At 35.5% G+C, this 15,026-nt stretch overlaps 1 protein-coding gene across 8 annotated transcripts in view; it reads right to left on the reverse strand.

The window, feature by feature from the left end:
• STXBP5L (syntaxin binding protein 5 like) overlaps window positions 1-15,026 on the reverse strand; it is a 199,625-nt gene that overhangs the window by 67,093 nt on the left and 117,506 nt on the right. For all 8 annotated transcript variants that reach the window (XM_014957184.1, XM_014957183.1, XM_014957182.1 and 5 more), the window contains exons 11-16: window positions 14,561-14,633; window positions 13,102-13,249; window positions 11,418-11,485; window positions 10,138-10,178; window positions 6,579-6,796; window positions 4,207-4,379 (exon numbers count right to left, since the gene is read on the reverse strand). In XM_014957184.1, coding sequence (XP_014812670.1) covers window positions 4,207-4,379; window positions 6,579-6,796; window positions 10,138-10,178; window positions 11,418-11,485; window positions 13,102-13,249; window positions 14,561-14,633 — 721 coding nt within the window. The remainder of the gene's footprint in view (window positions 1-4,206; window positions 4,380-6,578; window positions 6,797-10,137; window positions 10,179-11,417; window positions 11,486-13,101; window positions 13,250-14,560; window positions 14,634-15,026) is intronic.

Consider the following 15,026-nt stretch of genomic DNA (forward strand, 5'->3'; position numbering starts at 1 on the left):
CACCAGAGCAGGGAAAAGTGTGAGGAATGATGGAGCAGATAACCACACTACATGGAGGCCCTGGAGGGGCCCATGGAGGACCCTATGGTGAAGCAAGTAGATATTTCCTGAAGAAACTGTGGCTTTTGAACACTGGAGCAGGTTTATCCTGAAGGACTGTACCTCATGGGAGGAACCTGGCACCAGAGCAGGGAAAAGTGTGAGGAGGAAGGAGCAGCAGAGAGGAGCTGTTATGGACTGACCACAACCACCATTCTCCATTGCCTCTGTGCTGCAGGGGATGGAGTTGGAAATGAAGGAGTGAAGCTGAGAAAAAGAGGGAGTGGGGAACAGGTGTTTTAATTTTTGTTTCTCAAGTTAAGTCTGTTTTGCCTATGACAGTAACTGGTAAGTGATTCCCTGTCTTTATCTTAACCCATGAGCTTTTCCATCTTATTTTCTTCCCCTTGTCCTGTTGAGGAGAGGGAGTGACAGAGTGGCCGTGTGAGCACATGGTAGCTAGCCAAGGTCAACTCACCACAGTTGGCAATAGCATAAAAAGTCAACAGCATCATCCAGGTCTCTACTGGGTTTTCTGTGTTTCCAGCACTAGTTTCATTTTGTCATCATAATTCAGCTTAAAACCGAAGTTTTTGACAGACAAGGAACGTGGACCTAGCTAGGCTTTGGGGGAAAACTGTGGATTTTTATATGCCTTTGTATGCCAGGAGTTCTAGTGGTATAATTACTTTGAATTTGAAAAATCAATTATCTGTCAAAATATGTTTACGTTTATTTTGTGTAAAATGGGACAAAAAATGGTAGGCCTGTTTAATGTGAGATTATATGGAGTTAAGCAAACTTCTAAAAACTAACCAGCAGAACCTCTACTGGTTCATTACAGCATTTCTGCCTCCAACATCAACAATTCCTTTCCTCCTCAGACCAAATCAGATAAAAATCCCTTAAGGGAAAATCCTAGCCATTGAAATAATCGATTGTATTCTTGCTGATTTCAATTTCAGAAATAGATTTCGCATTGGGATTTTTTTTAATAACTTCTGTCTCTTCTATTGATTTTCATGGTTTACATTAATGATTAAACTGAGGTCTGAGGTTCAACTGCATGACTGAACGAGGTGGACAAATGAACAGAATGCCAAAAAACACTGCTCATTTTACAAGAACAATGTTAAGATATTGCCTTTAAATGCTTATGTTTTTTCAGGAGCTCAATAGTATCTGCAAAGTCAGACAATGTTAATTTAAACTGTTTTTGAAATAACTGAGGCATTTAAAATATTTAATAATAATTAGACCGAAATAATAATGACTTCACTAAAATGAGAGCAATTGTTATCAGCAGTACACTATAATTGCTGGAAAATTACAGTTTATGGAGTTTTGCATGGAATTCTGTTTTGAAACTATTCAAACCCATAATTTATCTGCCTTATTAGAAAGAACATATTCATCTACTCCAAACAGCAGTAATGTGTGCTTTGGAAGACAACACTTTGCTTCTTTCTAAAGATTAACGATGTATATACTTCCACACAGTGCAAATGTTTCGTAATTGTATATTTTAAAGATTGTTTCGTGAGTATGAACACAGTTTTCATCCCTTACACACTACAAAAGGGATATACTTTCACAAAGAAAGATTTTAGTGTTAGACTAATTAATCAAGGAGGGAAAGCCTTGTTTTATGGAAGTTTCTCTGAAATTACTTGATTTATTCTGCAGTGTTTGTATTCCTTTCAAAACTGTGTGTATGGGATGAAGATTTACTCCTAGATCATACTGGAAAACTACAAAATTTTACTGTAACAGTTTAGCTTCTCCATAATTACGTCTAGCCTTTTAAAATCCCTTGTTAGTTATTTTGCCTTAATTCTTTTGTTTGTTCCATGTTCTGGTTTCTTCTCATTTTGTGTTGCGTATATACAATTAACCTCTTTTTCTTGATAACTGATGGATTCTTAATACAACAGAGAAATGCTTTTTAGAAAGACAAATCTTTGAACAATGGTGCAGACTTACCTAAGACACGGGATACTATCCTTCATTGTTCCTTCACATGCTACGGTGTTGGTACTGCCTGAAAGGCTCTTTAAAGAAGGAAGCTGGGAGGAGGCATCTGGAAATGGAGGAATTATTTCCGGTTCAGGAGTAATGATATCTTCTACTTCATACTGAAGTCGTACCTCTAATGACTTAAATAAATAAAAAGCTAAGTTATAATTTAATAAAGAAAGCTTCCTCCCATTTACCACAGCAATAACATTACAAAACTGATGTCAGGCAGTCAAACCAACACGGGGTCTTTAAAAGGCTGGGATTTGTAGACCGAACTCAAGGTCAGTAAACTGAACTCAAGCTGCTACAGAAGGGAGGACCCTAAGTGCTAGAACTTGTGCTGACTTCAGGTAGCAAAGAAATCCTGAGACTGACCAGCTCAGTCTCAGTATAAACAAAGCCAGACAGCCTCAGGTCAGGTACATATTCCAACAAAGAGTCCCATACTTTTCATTAAGAAACCTCCCACCATTCAAGAGTGAAGACTTGAATGCCTGCAGCAAAAATGCGGAAACAAAGAGATGAGCCCATCTCAGAGATGCACAAAACCCAGGGGAGCTCAGTGACTACGCTATCGAGATTAGATAGTATTAAAGCAACTCTTCAGAGAACGATTCCTCATATAAATGATCCTTAATTACAGATGAAATCTGAGAAACTGTTAAATTGCACATATTATAACACTTTCGAAAATACCAGTTCTGATGCAATTCAGCCACAAAAGTAAAAGACAGGAAAATAAAGAAATTAAATGATAGGTAATAAAAGATAAGGTGCATTTGCTATGGAACAATGTAAGAATACTGAAATGTAGTACTTTTAACAGCATTATAGGTGGTCAGTAACATGATTACTTTGAATTTGAAAAATCAATTATCTGTCAAAATATGTTTACGTTTATTTTGTGTAAAATGGGACAAAAAATGGTAGGCCTGTTTAATGTGAGATTATATGGAGTTAAGCAAACTTCTAAAAACTAACCAGCAGAACCTCTACTGGTTCATTACAGCATTTCTGCCTCCAACATCAACAATTCCTTTCCTCCTCAGACCAAATCAGATAAAAATCCCTTAAGGGAAAATCCTAGCCATTGAAATAATCGATTGTATTCTTGCTGATTTCAATTTCAGAAATAGATTTCGCATTGGGATTTTTTTTAATAACTTCTGTCTCTTCTATTGATTTTCATGGTTTACATTAATGATTAAACTGAGGTCTGAGGTTCAACTGCATGACTGAACGAGGTGGACAAATGAACAGAATGCCAAAAAACACTGCTCATTTTACAAGAACAATGTTAAGATATTGCCTTTAAATGCTTATGTTTTTTCAGGAGCTCAATAGTATCTGCAAAGTCAGACAATGTTAATTTAAACTGTTTTTGAAATAACTGAGGCATTTAAAATATTTAATAATAATTAGACCGAAATAATAATGACTTCACTAAAATGAGAGCAATTGTTATCAGCAGTACACTATAATTGCTGGAAAATTACAGTTTATGGAGTTTTGCATGGAATTCTGTTTTGAAACTATTCAAACCCATAATTTATCTGCCTTATTAGAAAGAACATATTCATCTACTCCAAACAGCAGTAATGTGTGCTTTGGAAGACAACACTTTGCTTCTTTCTAAAGATTAACGATGTATATACTTCCACACAGTGCAAATGTTTCGTAATTGTATATTTTAAAGATTGTTTCGTGAGTATGAACACAGTTTTCATCCCTTACACACTACAAAAGGGATATACTTTCACAAAGAAAGATTTTAGTGTTAGACTAATTAATCAAGGAGGGAAAGCCTTGTTTTATGGAAGTTTCTCTGAAATTACTTGATTTATTCTGCAGTGTTTGTATTCCTTTCAAAACTGTGTGTATGGGATGAAGATTTACTCCTAGATCATACTGGAAAACTACAAAATTTTACTGTAACAGTTTAGCTTCTCCATAATTACGTCTAGCCTTTTAAAATCCCTTGTTAGTTATTTTGCCTTAATTCTTTTATTTGTTCCATGTTCTGGTTTCTTCTCATCTTGTGCTGCATATATACAATTAACCTCTTTTTCTTGATAGCTGATGGATTGTATATACAACAGATGAATCCTTTTTAGAAAGACAAATCTTTGAACAGTGGTGCAGACTTACCTAAGACACGGGATACTATCCTTCATTGTTCCTTCACATGCTACGGTGTTGGTACTGCCTGAAAGGCTCTTTAAAGAAGGAAGCTGGGAGGAGGCATCTGGAAATGGAGGAATTATTTCCGGTTCAGGAGTAATGATATCTTCTACTTCATACTGAAGTCGTACCTCTAATGACTTAAATAAATAAAAAGCTAAGTTATAATTTAATAAAGAAAGCTTCCTCCCATTTACCACAGCAATAACATTACAAAACTGATGTCAGGCAGTCAAACCAACACGGGGTCTTTAAAAGGCTGGGATTTGTAGACTGAACTCAAGGTCAGTAAACTGAACTCAAGCTGCTACAGAAGGGAGGACCCTAAGTGCTAGAACTTGTGCTGACTTCAGGTAGCAAAGAAATCCTGAGACTGACCAGCTCAGTCTCAGTATAAACAAAGCCAGACAGCCTCAGGTCAGGTACATATTCCAACAAAGAGTCCCATACTTTTCATTAAGAAACCTCCCACCATTCAAGAGTGAAGACTTGAATGCCTGCAGCAAAAATGCGGAAACAAAGAGATGAGCCCATCTCAGAGATGCACAAAACCCAGGGGAGCTCAGTGACTACGCTATCGAGATTAGATAGTATTAAAGCAACTCTTCAGAGAACGATTCCTCATATAAATGATCCTTAATTACAGATGAAATCTGAGAAACTGTTAAATTGCACATATTATAACACTTTCGAAAATACCAGTTCTGATGCAATTCAGCCACAAAAGTAAAAGACAGGAAAATAAAGAAATTAAATGATAGGTAATAAAAGATAAGGTGCATTTGCTATGGAACAATGTAAGAATACTGAAATGTAGTACTTTTAACAGCATTATAGGTGGTCAGTAACATGAAATTACTGTTCTTTAGTTTTAAAACTTTCCTGAAAGGATACGTTCAGCTAGCTTAATAATTGCCTCTGGGGGAAAAAATGAGAAGAAAACAAGAGAACAGCTATAAGTAATGAATTTCCTTACCAGATGGCACATGGCTACAGGCCAAAAATAACACATGTTTTTGCCAGCCTAGAACTATAGACTTTCTAAAGTACATTAAAATAGCGTGAAAAGGAAAAGAACTGTAATTGGGGAAAGTGGAAAATGAAAGGGAAATTTTGGTTCAGCCCCTGGGGTTTGTTGAGAGCTGACAGACGCAAAGAAATACTTTCTGGCAAGAGAATGTCTGGAGTTGCAAACTGTTCTCCAGCACCAGAGGAAGGCAAGCCTGAAGGAGAGGCAATCATGTTTAGTTTGGCTTTGCCTTAAGAGAAGTCTCCTGTTAAGCTTCTTAGACTTAAGATAAGAATGTTTTACATTATAAATGCTGTTCAGCCACATGGTTAGCAACGGTTGTGGCTCCTGTGCAAAAATGCAAGGTTTATTTAAAATAAAGTCCGACTTGCTGTACAACAATGGTAAGTACAAGGTGATTGTAGTGCATCCAAAAAACCATGAACTGTATGATTCTACCTGAAATAAGGTGACTGCTTAAGACCTGAAGACATAAAAAGGAGAATAAAGCAGCAGAAAGCTTAGGAAAATATCAAGTGGTTAGGCATAAATAATCTGGTATTTCATATCGTGTCCACTTTTAGGGAAACAGAACTGTATGATTCTACCTGAAATAAGGTGACTGCTTAAGACCTGAAGACATAAAAAGGAGAATAAAGCAGCAGAAAGCTTAGGAAAATATCAAGTGGTTAGGCATAAATAATCTGGTATTTCATATCGTGTCCACTTTTAGGGAAACAAACAAACAAAGTCTAGGGAAAAGTTTAGGGAAACTAAAAAAAAAAACCCAACTCTTTTTTTGTTGTTGTTAAAGCCAGTAATAATTTTCAGGTCATCATAAACTGAAAAAACCCAACAACTCTTTTTGTGTTGTTGTTAAAGCCAGTAATAATTTTCAGTTCCCTTGCTGCGCAAACACTATGAACATAAAATAAAGAGATTAAATACTTGAGTTAAAAAGAGCATTATTATGTACAGACACAATGTACATTATCTGATAAAAACATGGAGCAGCCAGTATTTCTAGAGGAGGTTAGTACAACAGAGGTTTACTGTATCATAAAGTCTTAAAAGCAAACTATGTCTAAAATCTGTACTGTAGGTTAAAGAAAAAAAGTGGAGAGTTGGCTCCCAAAAGGTGTTAGTTTCTTTTCACTAACTTAAGTAGGATCAAGATTTCACTCAAAAGGCTTAAAATGGAACATCTCTAAACATATATTTATACAGCTTGATATTTGTTTTATTCAAGTATACGAGCACAGACACAGAAAGGCAATTAGATTTAGAAATTATGTTATTTTATAAGAGAGTAAAATTCTGAAGGACTTACTGCAATTTCAGTATTTACTTCATGTTTGCTGAACCTGTAAACAATCACATACGCGGAAACTCCTGCCACACAGAAAATTCGGCTTTCAGGACACCAGTACATCATCTGAACAGCAAAAGGATCTTCTTCCACAATCTCAGCTGTAGCTTTTCCTTCTCCTACTTTCTGTTTTTCAAAGACCTTTGATGTTTTTAATTTGTACAACATCTGTAGAGTAACTGGAATATATTAAAACATATAAAAAATACTGACTAATGTGAAGCAAATCAGTTATAAAATTCCTTGGTTCCCATTTTCTTTTCAGTTGTGGCATAACAAAGAATCTTATGAAGGCCTAAGTGGAGAAGAAGATGGGTATTATACAATAACAGATACTGTTCTGGTTCACAGCACTGGTAGGACATGTATTTAATACTTCCAAAGCAGATATTTGTCTGTGAAATATTTCTTATTACTTTCTGGGACAGGATGTCAAAGGTCTATGTTAAACATTATGTCCCTAATTAGGCTTACACTCCATGTTTTAGAGAGGCTCTAATAATGCTGCTATTTTCCTAATGAGAAGCGAAACTAAGATTTCATTTGTCTGAGGTTATTGTCATGCTAGAATGTAAAGAGTGAATGGCATTTCAAGAGAAAACATTAGGAAAGCATTCTGGTGGCCTGGGCAACACACAGACATTTCGAATGAACAGGAGTTCTAAAATGTTTTTAATTTATTGACTAACAAGTGTATCTGTATTTATACCTGTATATATGACCTTATATCCAGGAGCCTTTGTCAAGGCCAGAACTTCACTGCAGCGATTTCTGGAGGTAAAGGAAGGATTATAACCAACCCCATTCTGTTTTAGTGACATTCCGCCCTGTTTTTTACTACTTTTAGGTTAATTTATCAGTGGCATTTATTAATAACTGCATAAGGTCAGAAAAAGTCAATCAGGCCCAGCACCTATAAAGGTCTGTATATACATAAAGGCGAAGCTGTTACATATGTTAGTGTAATTGTGGTCGATGAGCCTGGCTAGCTTGTGTAACAAGCGCAACAAAGAGATGAAAGAATGGTGGTTTAGTTATGTAACCGGATGACGAACACAGCAAAATTACATTTTCATTTTGTGGTGCAGATATATTCCAGGAGTTTTAGCATATCATTTTTTTATATATTTTTTAAAGTTTCAGCATATAGAACACTACCAATTTTTCTCAAGTGCTTCTGTAATGAATACATAATTCTTCCTGCCTTCTGTGGCGGTGGACAAGGCCTCAGGATGCCCTTATAGTCCCAGTGGCAAATCTAGAGTGGCACTTCAAATCAGACATCGTGGGTCCATGCATACTAGGACTGGGAGAATTACAGAATCATAGGGTAAAAGTGCAAGGCAAGACTCTCTGTGCTTCTGTGAATTACTAGGTACCATCTGCAGCAATGGTTTTTGAGCAAATACACATTTGGAAAACTGCTGCAGTGACTTAGCAGTTCCCTGTCTCCCACAAATCTGTGCATTCACATACAAAATGACACAATTAAAATATGTCTAAAAGGAACATATTCTGTGCCTTCAAATACCGGTAGGATATTATATTTGCTATGAAATCTCAAATGAAATTTGAATGCTATTAAAAATGTTAAGATCTTGAAAATAATAATTAAAATCTTGTTCCTGGGCAACCTGCTCTGGGTGGACCTGCTCTGACAGGGGGGTTGGACTAGATGATCTCCAGAGGTCCCCTCCAACCCCATATCATCCTGTGATTCTGTGGAAAGTACCAAGTATGGCACCAATAATGCAGTACATGCCCTGAAAAGCAGGACTAAGACCAGGACATTAGAGATGCACTGAAAGTACCATTCCTGTTGAAGGGATTGTGAATATTCATAATCATCTAAGCTTTTACCTTTAAGAAAAATTTCTGTTGCAGCATGTACATGCTGATGAGTGGGTTATGTTTATATTCCCTATGAGGAGTTTTTTCCTTTCCTCATTCCTGCCAGAATTACAGAAGAAATGACTAGCATGCTGGTTCCTGTGCAGTGTATACACTAGATGCTTTGGGGTCTTGCAATATTTTGTATAGTTCACCCTAACTTTAATACCTGTATTTGCACATTCTTGTGAAAAGCAGAAGTATGTAATGAAATATGCACAAGACAGTGCCTCACACTTCTTCTGTAAATAAAAGTCATTATTCTTTTTTTGTTCATATTAAAGCTCTCAACCTTCTGTCTTTGCAGATAAACCCCCGCTGCTGCCATTTGAATGCTTTTCTTTTTGGTGTACACCGTAACTTGAAAATATTGGAAGATGTAAACGCTAAGCAGCATTTATCTCTTTTTCCTCCATTTCCAAATAGATAAATTATATAATAAAAAGACAACACATAGTCACATTCAGTTGATGTGTCCACATAAAATTCCTTTGTGAAATGAAGCTTTGGAAATCCCCATTTTCTCCTTGTCCATCATGATGAGTGAAAATATTCGGTATTAGGCAAAAAAAGAACTACCTGAAAAAGTCTTCAGGTTTAGCTGACATTAAAATCTTGTAAACATTCCCCATATTTGGCTGGAGATGGTAGCACTATTAATCATTACAATTCTGTGGCACACTGTGGAACTAGCATGTAGTTTAAGTATTGCATACTCTGTTCTTCTGTGTTCTTGGTGACCATTACAGACTGGTCATTAGGGTCTAATTAAATCTCTATGCCTGAAATGTCATAAAGAAGTTTCTTTTACACTCTTTTCTTTAAGAGATTGATACCTCATAAAAGAGATATTCTACCCAGACATCCCTGTACCACAGACGAGACAGGATACAAGGCAACTCTACTGCAACTTCTGTGAAGTGCAGTCATATTCTTTGAATGGGAATATGTTAGCTTTCAACCAAAATGTAGGTATACTTTGAATAAATATATTACACTAATAAGTATCATATGTATTTTCTGTAGGGGAAAATGCTGAATTTTGATATGTGTAGTTATAGCTAGAATAAGTATTTTCTGAAGTTTTTTTCCTGCTAGGATGAATGGAAATACTTCCCAATTATTTCCTGGAACTTGAGACTGGACAAGAAAAGATTTAGGTCATCTCCACCCTTGCCAGATTAGACATGTATTGAGATGTATTATTGTATTTTAATAATTTATTATTACTTAGCTGTAAAAAAGACTGTATTATACTCAGAATAGAAGAGACATGTCAACTGGAACTGAGTATTAGACCTAATTGAGCCCACTCTTTTATATACACAAGAAGATTGTGCCCTAGGGATTTTTTACCAACACTCCATCCTTCATAGGTATGTTTGGTATGTTGGATCTGCAGTTTTTACCCTTTAACTCTTTTCTGTCTAATAAATCTCATTAGAAGTGGTTTTTTTCCTCCTAATTTAATAAAAAATTACTTAATTTCACCTCATTATTCCTAACTATATAATCCCAGATATTACTACTCATACTGTTAAATATCATGTTTTATATATATATACATATATATATATGCATGTGTGTGTGATTTGTCAGCATTATATAAAAGTGAATTTTAGAAACTTACTGGCAGAAGCATCCCAAAACTTTACTGATCCATCTGCATGGCTTAAAAAAATATAAAAATTAAATGTGTTAAAACAAGATGCAATTCTAAAACATCTTCTACTTTCAGTGAGTATATATAAGCAGAAAAACTGTATTTTGCTCATGTAGTAACTTTGTATACCTTAGTATATATATCATTATATATTTTCAATAACTATAAGAAAATATTTTGTTAGTAGTTTGAGTAGGTTAATAGAACATTTTTACATGCATTTCCTACAGAGAACTAAGCCCACAATGAATTCTAAGATCGCAACAGCAAGAAGTTAATTCCCATACAAATGATAACCTTAAATTACAGAATTTTTGGCTTTGCAGTGGGCCAGCATCAAGCCTATGCACTCTACAAATGCGTAAAGAACTTTGAAAGGACAGAGGATAACTTTTTTTTTGTTTTGCTTAATACCTTACAGCTGTGTTCTTTTTGTTAACATAAAATCATCCCTGAAGTAAAGCTGGAGAAAGGAGACATTAGTGTTTAAAATGAGAATAATCCCTTCATCACCTTATTGGTACTATTGCACACATCATCAACTTATTTTTAAAAACAGATGTTAAGTATCATTGCTAACAACATTTTATCAAATATATTGCTATCATCAACATGGCTGAGACCAGAGGGACACACAGAGGGCATCATAGCTGAATGGTGTCTCTTTTACAGCATGGCCCCTTGAAAATCAATTGGCAATTGCTCATGGGGCTCCTGCTACAATCTGAGCCTTTTTACGCCTTTTTGCTATGGGGCTGTCTCTCCACTCACAAGGTGAAACTCACCCCAGTGCACCACACCCCCACTAATGCTGGGGTATTAAAATGAATTCCCAAACTGCCCCCAGATACAAACTCCCCAGAAGGCCAAAGGACAACAGCTACGCAAGAACAGTCCCTTCCCTTGTCAACACTATTCTCTGTGCCCTTCAAGGCCAAAACATTCTCTTGCAATGGATTCTGCTCTCCAAAGGCCCCAGCTTCATAAGTACGTAGACTTCCTGTCTAACACTGGGGCCTCAAATGGTAATTCTTAGTGGTAGTTCATCACTGAGTACAAAGCTCTGTTTTCTACAAAATGGGAATTTCTGTGGTAACTCTACACAAGGAAAGAAACGACATACCTCAGATGAAGAGGCCAGGATATACATACTCTGTGAAGGGTCAACTCTTATCTATAGTTAACCTACAGTGAAAAGCTGTAGATGCCAACGTTTTAAAAGTACCAATCCTCAATTTCATTCTCACCCTGTAATAATGATTTCGGGGTATGTCTGAGCTCCAAGATTCCACGCTCCACCACTGATAGGCCACTCCTAAACAAACAACAAGAGTACAGAGATCACAAATAATTCTGATGAATCTTGCTTGCTTAATTTTTAAACTCAAGAGTAGACAACATCTTCCTCCCCAAAGCAATACAACCGATAAAAGGAAGAAAAATGTGTAACATTTGAGGGTTTTAAAACTTATTAACATTTTTATATTATCAATTAAGGCTTTTAAAACATAATACATTATTTATATGCATTTATAATATACTTTTATGTTATCAGTTAAAGTTCTATGTTTTAAAAATATTTCTGTACAGCTAACACTCAACAATCCAAAACAGGAATTAGAGGAAGGAGTAACAGTTGTCAGATTGCTTGACTCTTGGAGTTTCTACAGGACTGAATAGACTGAGAATCTATTTTGAGGACAGAACCTACTGAAAGAAGCTGGCCCAGAAACAGATATCTGAGCATCATGCCACAAGCTATGAGATAAGGGAATGTAACTCATACAGAACTTATGAAATCATCATATCTTCTCTGCCTTTTGTCTACTAGTGGCAAGACTCCCATTTTCTTTCTTGGTCTAGACTGGTAGATCAAAATGCTGGTCTGTACCTAAAGGTTGACACGTATGGACACAGGGTACAGAATGTGGAGGATGACGTGTGCAGAGTGGGTGAGGATGTGTGCAGAGTATGGGTAGGTGGAAAAAACCTGGAAGCACAAACTGGTTGTGTGGATACATGGAGTGGATAGTTGCAGTACAGAAATGGGTAGGTGGCAAACGAGTGGCTACCTCCATTCAGAGAGTATATTTGTATGTTCACAAATAAAGCAAGGGGACAAGAGGGTGTGCAATTAATACAGGTAAGTGGTGAAAAGGTTGGGGAACTATGTATGTGAAGTAATGTAGATAAGCAGACAAATGGAAATAAGATAAAAAAATATTTTCTGAATTACTTTACTGAACGAAGATCGAAAGAAGTAGATTGGGCACAGTTTCCCAGTTCACAGAAAACAAGGCAGCTCCAAGGAGCATACTTCTGTTACTATGAATACAGAACTGATGATGTATGGTTTATTTATCTAATATTTTTTCTAATTTATTTATTATGATGGATTAGTTCTAGTCAAAACATAAACCAGATTAATGCTTGAAATTTATAAAATAATTTCATTTCCTCTTTTTATTTCTGCAGCTTGTCCTATTTCTAAAAGCATTATATTAAGACTGGTAGCTCAGTAAAATAATTATTAATATCCCTATTTAATAAAAATCTCACAGACACGCTGTCAACCCTCAACTTTCACTGAAGCTCTTCTGCTAACTACTTTCAGTTATAATTTTTTCACTTTTATCTTTGCTAGACATAACTTATCCATACAAATCTGAATTGTACACTGATTGCTTTCCTTTAACTCAATCTGATCTGGCATAATTCCAGCAGCCTAATGATTAAGTCCTATGTAATGGTCATTAATGGCTGTGCTTAAGTGATGGTGTTTCTGAGGGACAAATACCAGGCCATAAACATGCTGCTAAGCTGAAGGTAGGATTATTAAAGAAGTAAAATGAAAATATTTTGGTAAGATGTTGCAAAAATGTAGGTTGTACATCTACTTTTTTGTTTAAAAACAATATTGGTTTTGTTTACCTTATTGCTGTATCCTTGCTTTTTATGTTTTGCTCCTACAGAATAGAGTACAGGAATCAAATCTGGAGGACAGTCCGCAAAATATTCTGTGCAGGTAACAGGTGACTCATGAATGTCAATAGGATATGGATTTTCAAAGATTGGAAAACTAGTTAAGGAAGACAATTTATTAGAAGCACTGTGACACACTGAGCCATAGAAGAAAACATATATTAGAGTGTATAATTGAATCTAGGTAAAATCATTACTAATAAAGTACGTTTTCCCTTATTTATTCAAACTTAAGTATTGTTTTCAATGTCAATAATGATGTGTAGTTACTCAAATAAAGATAAAAAAAATCCATTGCTGTGACAAGAATCTCTTATAACTTATGTGAATAGTTCCTAAGGCTAATAGGTTAGGAACTAATTTTCCCCAACATCTGAAAAATCTCATTTATACAGAAGTGACACATTTTCTAGAAGCTTCAGGTTTATATATGTCTTAGGTCATATATACTATGACCTAAGAACTACTTATACAACTGTGGATTTTATACTGAGTAGCTTAGTTTATTGGGTTCATAGACTACTGATTCTACAATGAACAATTGCAATAACTGATGAAGTAGATCTCAGTTTACTTCTTACTTCCATCAGTTTGGATAGTCTGATAAGGAGGAAGGCCTCACTTCTGGCATATTACACAATGTTATTCACAATTCAAAAATGTAGGAAATTTGGTTCTGTTTTCAGTTACATCCATTTCACATTGCTGAGATTATTTGAATTATTCTTGGAAGTAAGATCAAAATATGATTCACTTTAATGTTTGAAGACATTAAGGGCAAAATCCACTCCTAGTTATACCAGTGTGAACGTGGATGTACATTACTGGTAGTGTTGGAGGCAGAACTAAATAAATAAGAATTGAATTCTGCATTATGATGTACAGTTCCTCTTTGATACGAACATTGATTCTGATATGAAAGAACTATTTGTCATTTAAACCATCAAGTGGATCATGAAATAATCCCATAGATCCACTATAAATCAGTGCCATTATTGATTAAGATATTAAATAAATACTTAAGTGGTAGTCCCTGTGGAATCTCATGAAATTAAGCATGCATATAAGTAGTGCTTCAATCTGATTTCCAAAACACACATTCAAGTAATAATTCAGCATGTGACCAAGTATTACTTAACTTTGATGTTGAGTGAATGTTTGAGGGCTGTGCTGAAGGGACCACATATTTAGATTTATTCCCAAACTTAAGAACGAATATTAATATAAGTTCTTGTTGATTAGCTGATCTTAGCTCTTAAGGTGGAGGTAAACATATAGAGTGAATTACTACCAAGAGTGAATGATTTTGGATAGTTAAATGACATTGCGTGATAACATTTGGATATCTATCATAATTTGCTGGACAGTTAATATATACAAATAACTTCATATAAGAGTTCATACTTACTTGCTTTGTGTCAAGTCAACAACAATGAGATCTTTTTCCAAAAGCACAACTACAGCATAGGGTTCTTGAAATTCTGTAAGTGAGGAATCAAGTATAAAAGACATGGAGTTCTCCTATTAGTCATTTTAAGCAAGCAAGTCATATTTATGTTCTCTAAAAATTCACAGTATATTAAACAAAAGTTTTGAGGTACAAATCCTAGACATATTCACAAACTAGACATATCTGCCAACCAGAGCCAGACAGAAACTGAGAAATTACTTTTGGGCACTATTGCCCAATGTATATAGCAGAAATAGAATTGGCACATTATGGCATGCCAGCATGATGGTATATGGAAAGTAAAGAAACAGAATATGAATAAATTGTATGTATCACTGCATTGCTCAATCCAGTTATTATACAGAAAACGTATATTTTTGCTCTCCAGTAATAAAACTTCTACTCTCTACAACCCTTCTTCAAA

This window comes from Calidris pugnax, unplaced genomic scaffold (assembly GCF_001431845.1).
Source record: "Calidris pugnax isolate Ruff unplaced genomic scaffold, ASM143184v1 scaffold225, whole genome shotgun sequence".
Classification (NCBI taxonomy): domain Eukaryota; kingdom Metazoa; phylum Chordata; class Aves; order Charadriiformes; family Scolopacidae; genus Calidris; species Calidris pugnax.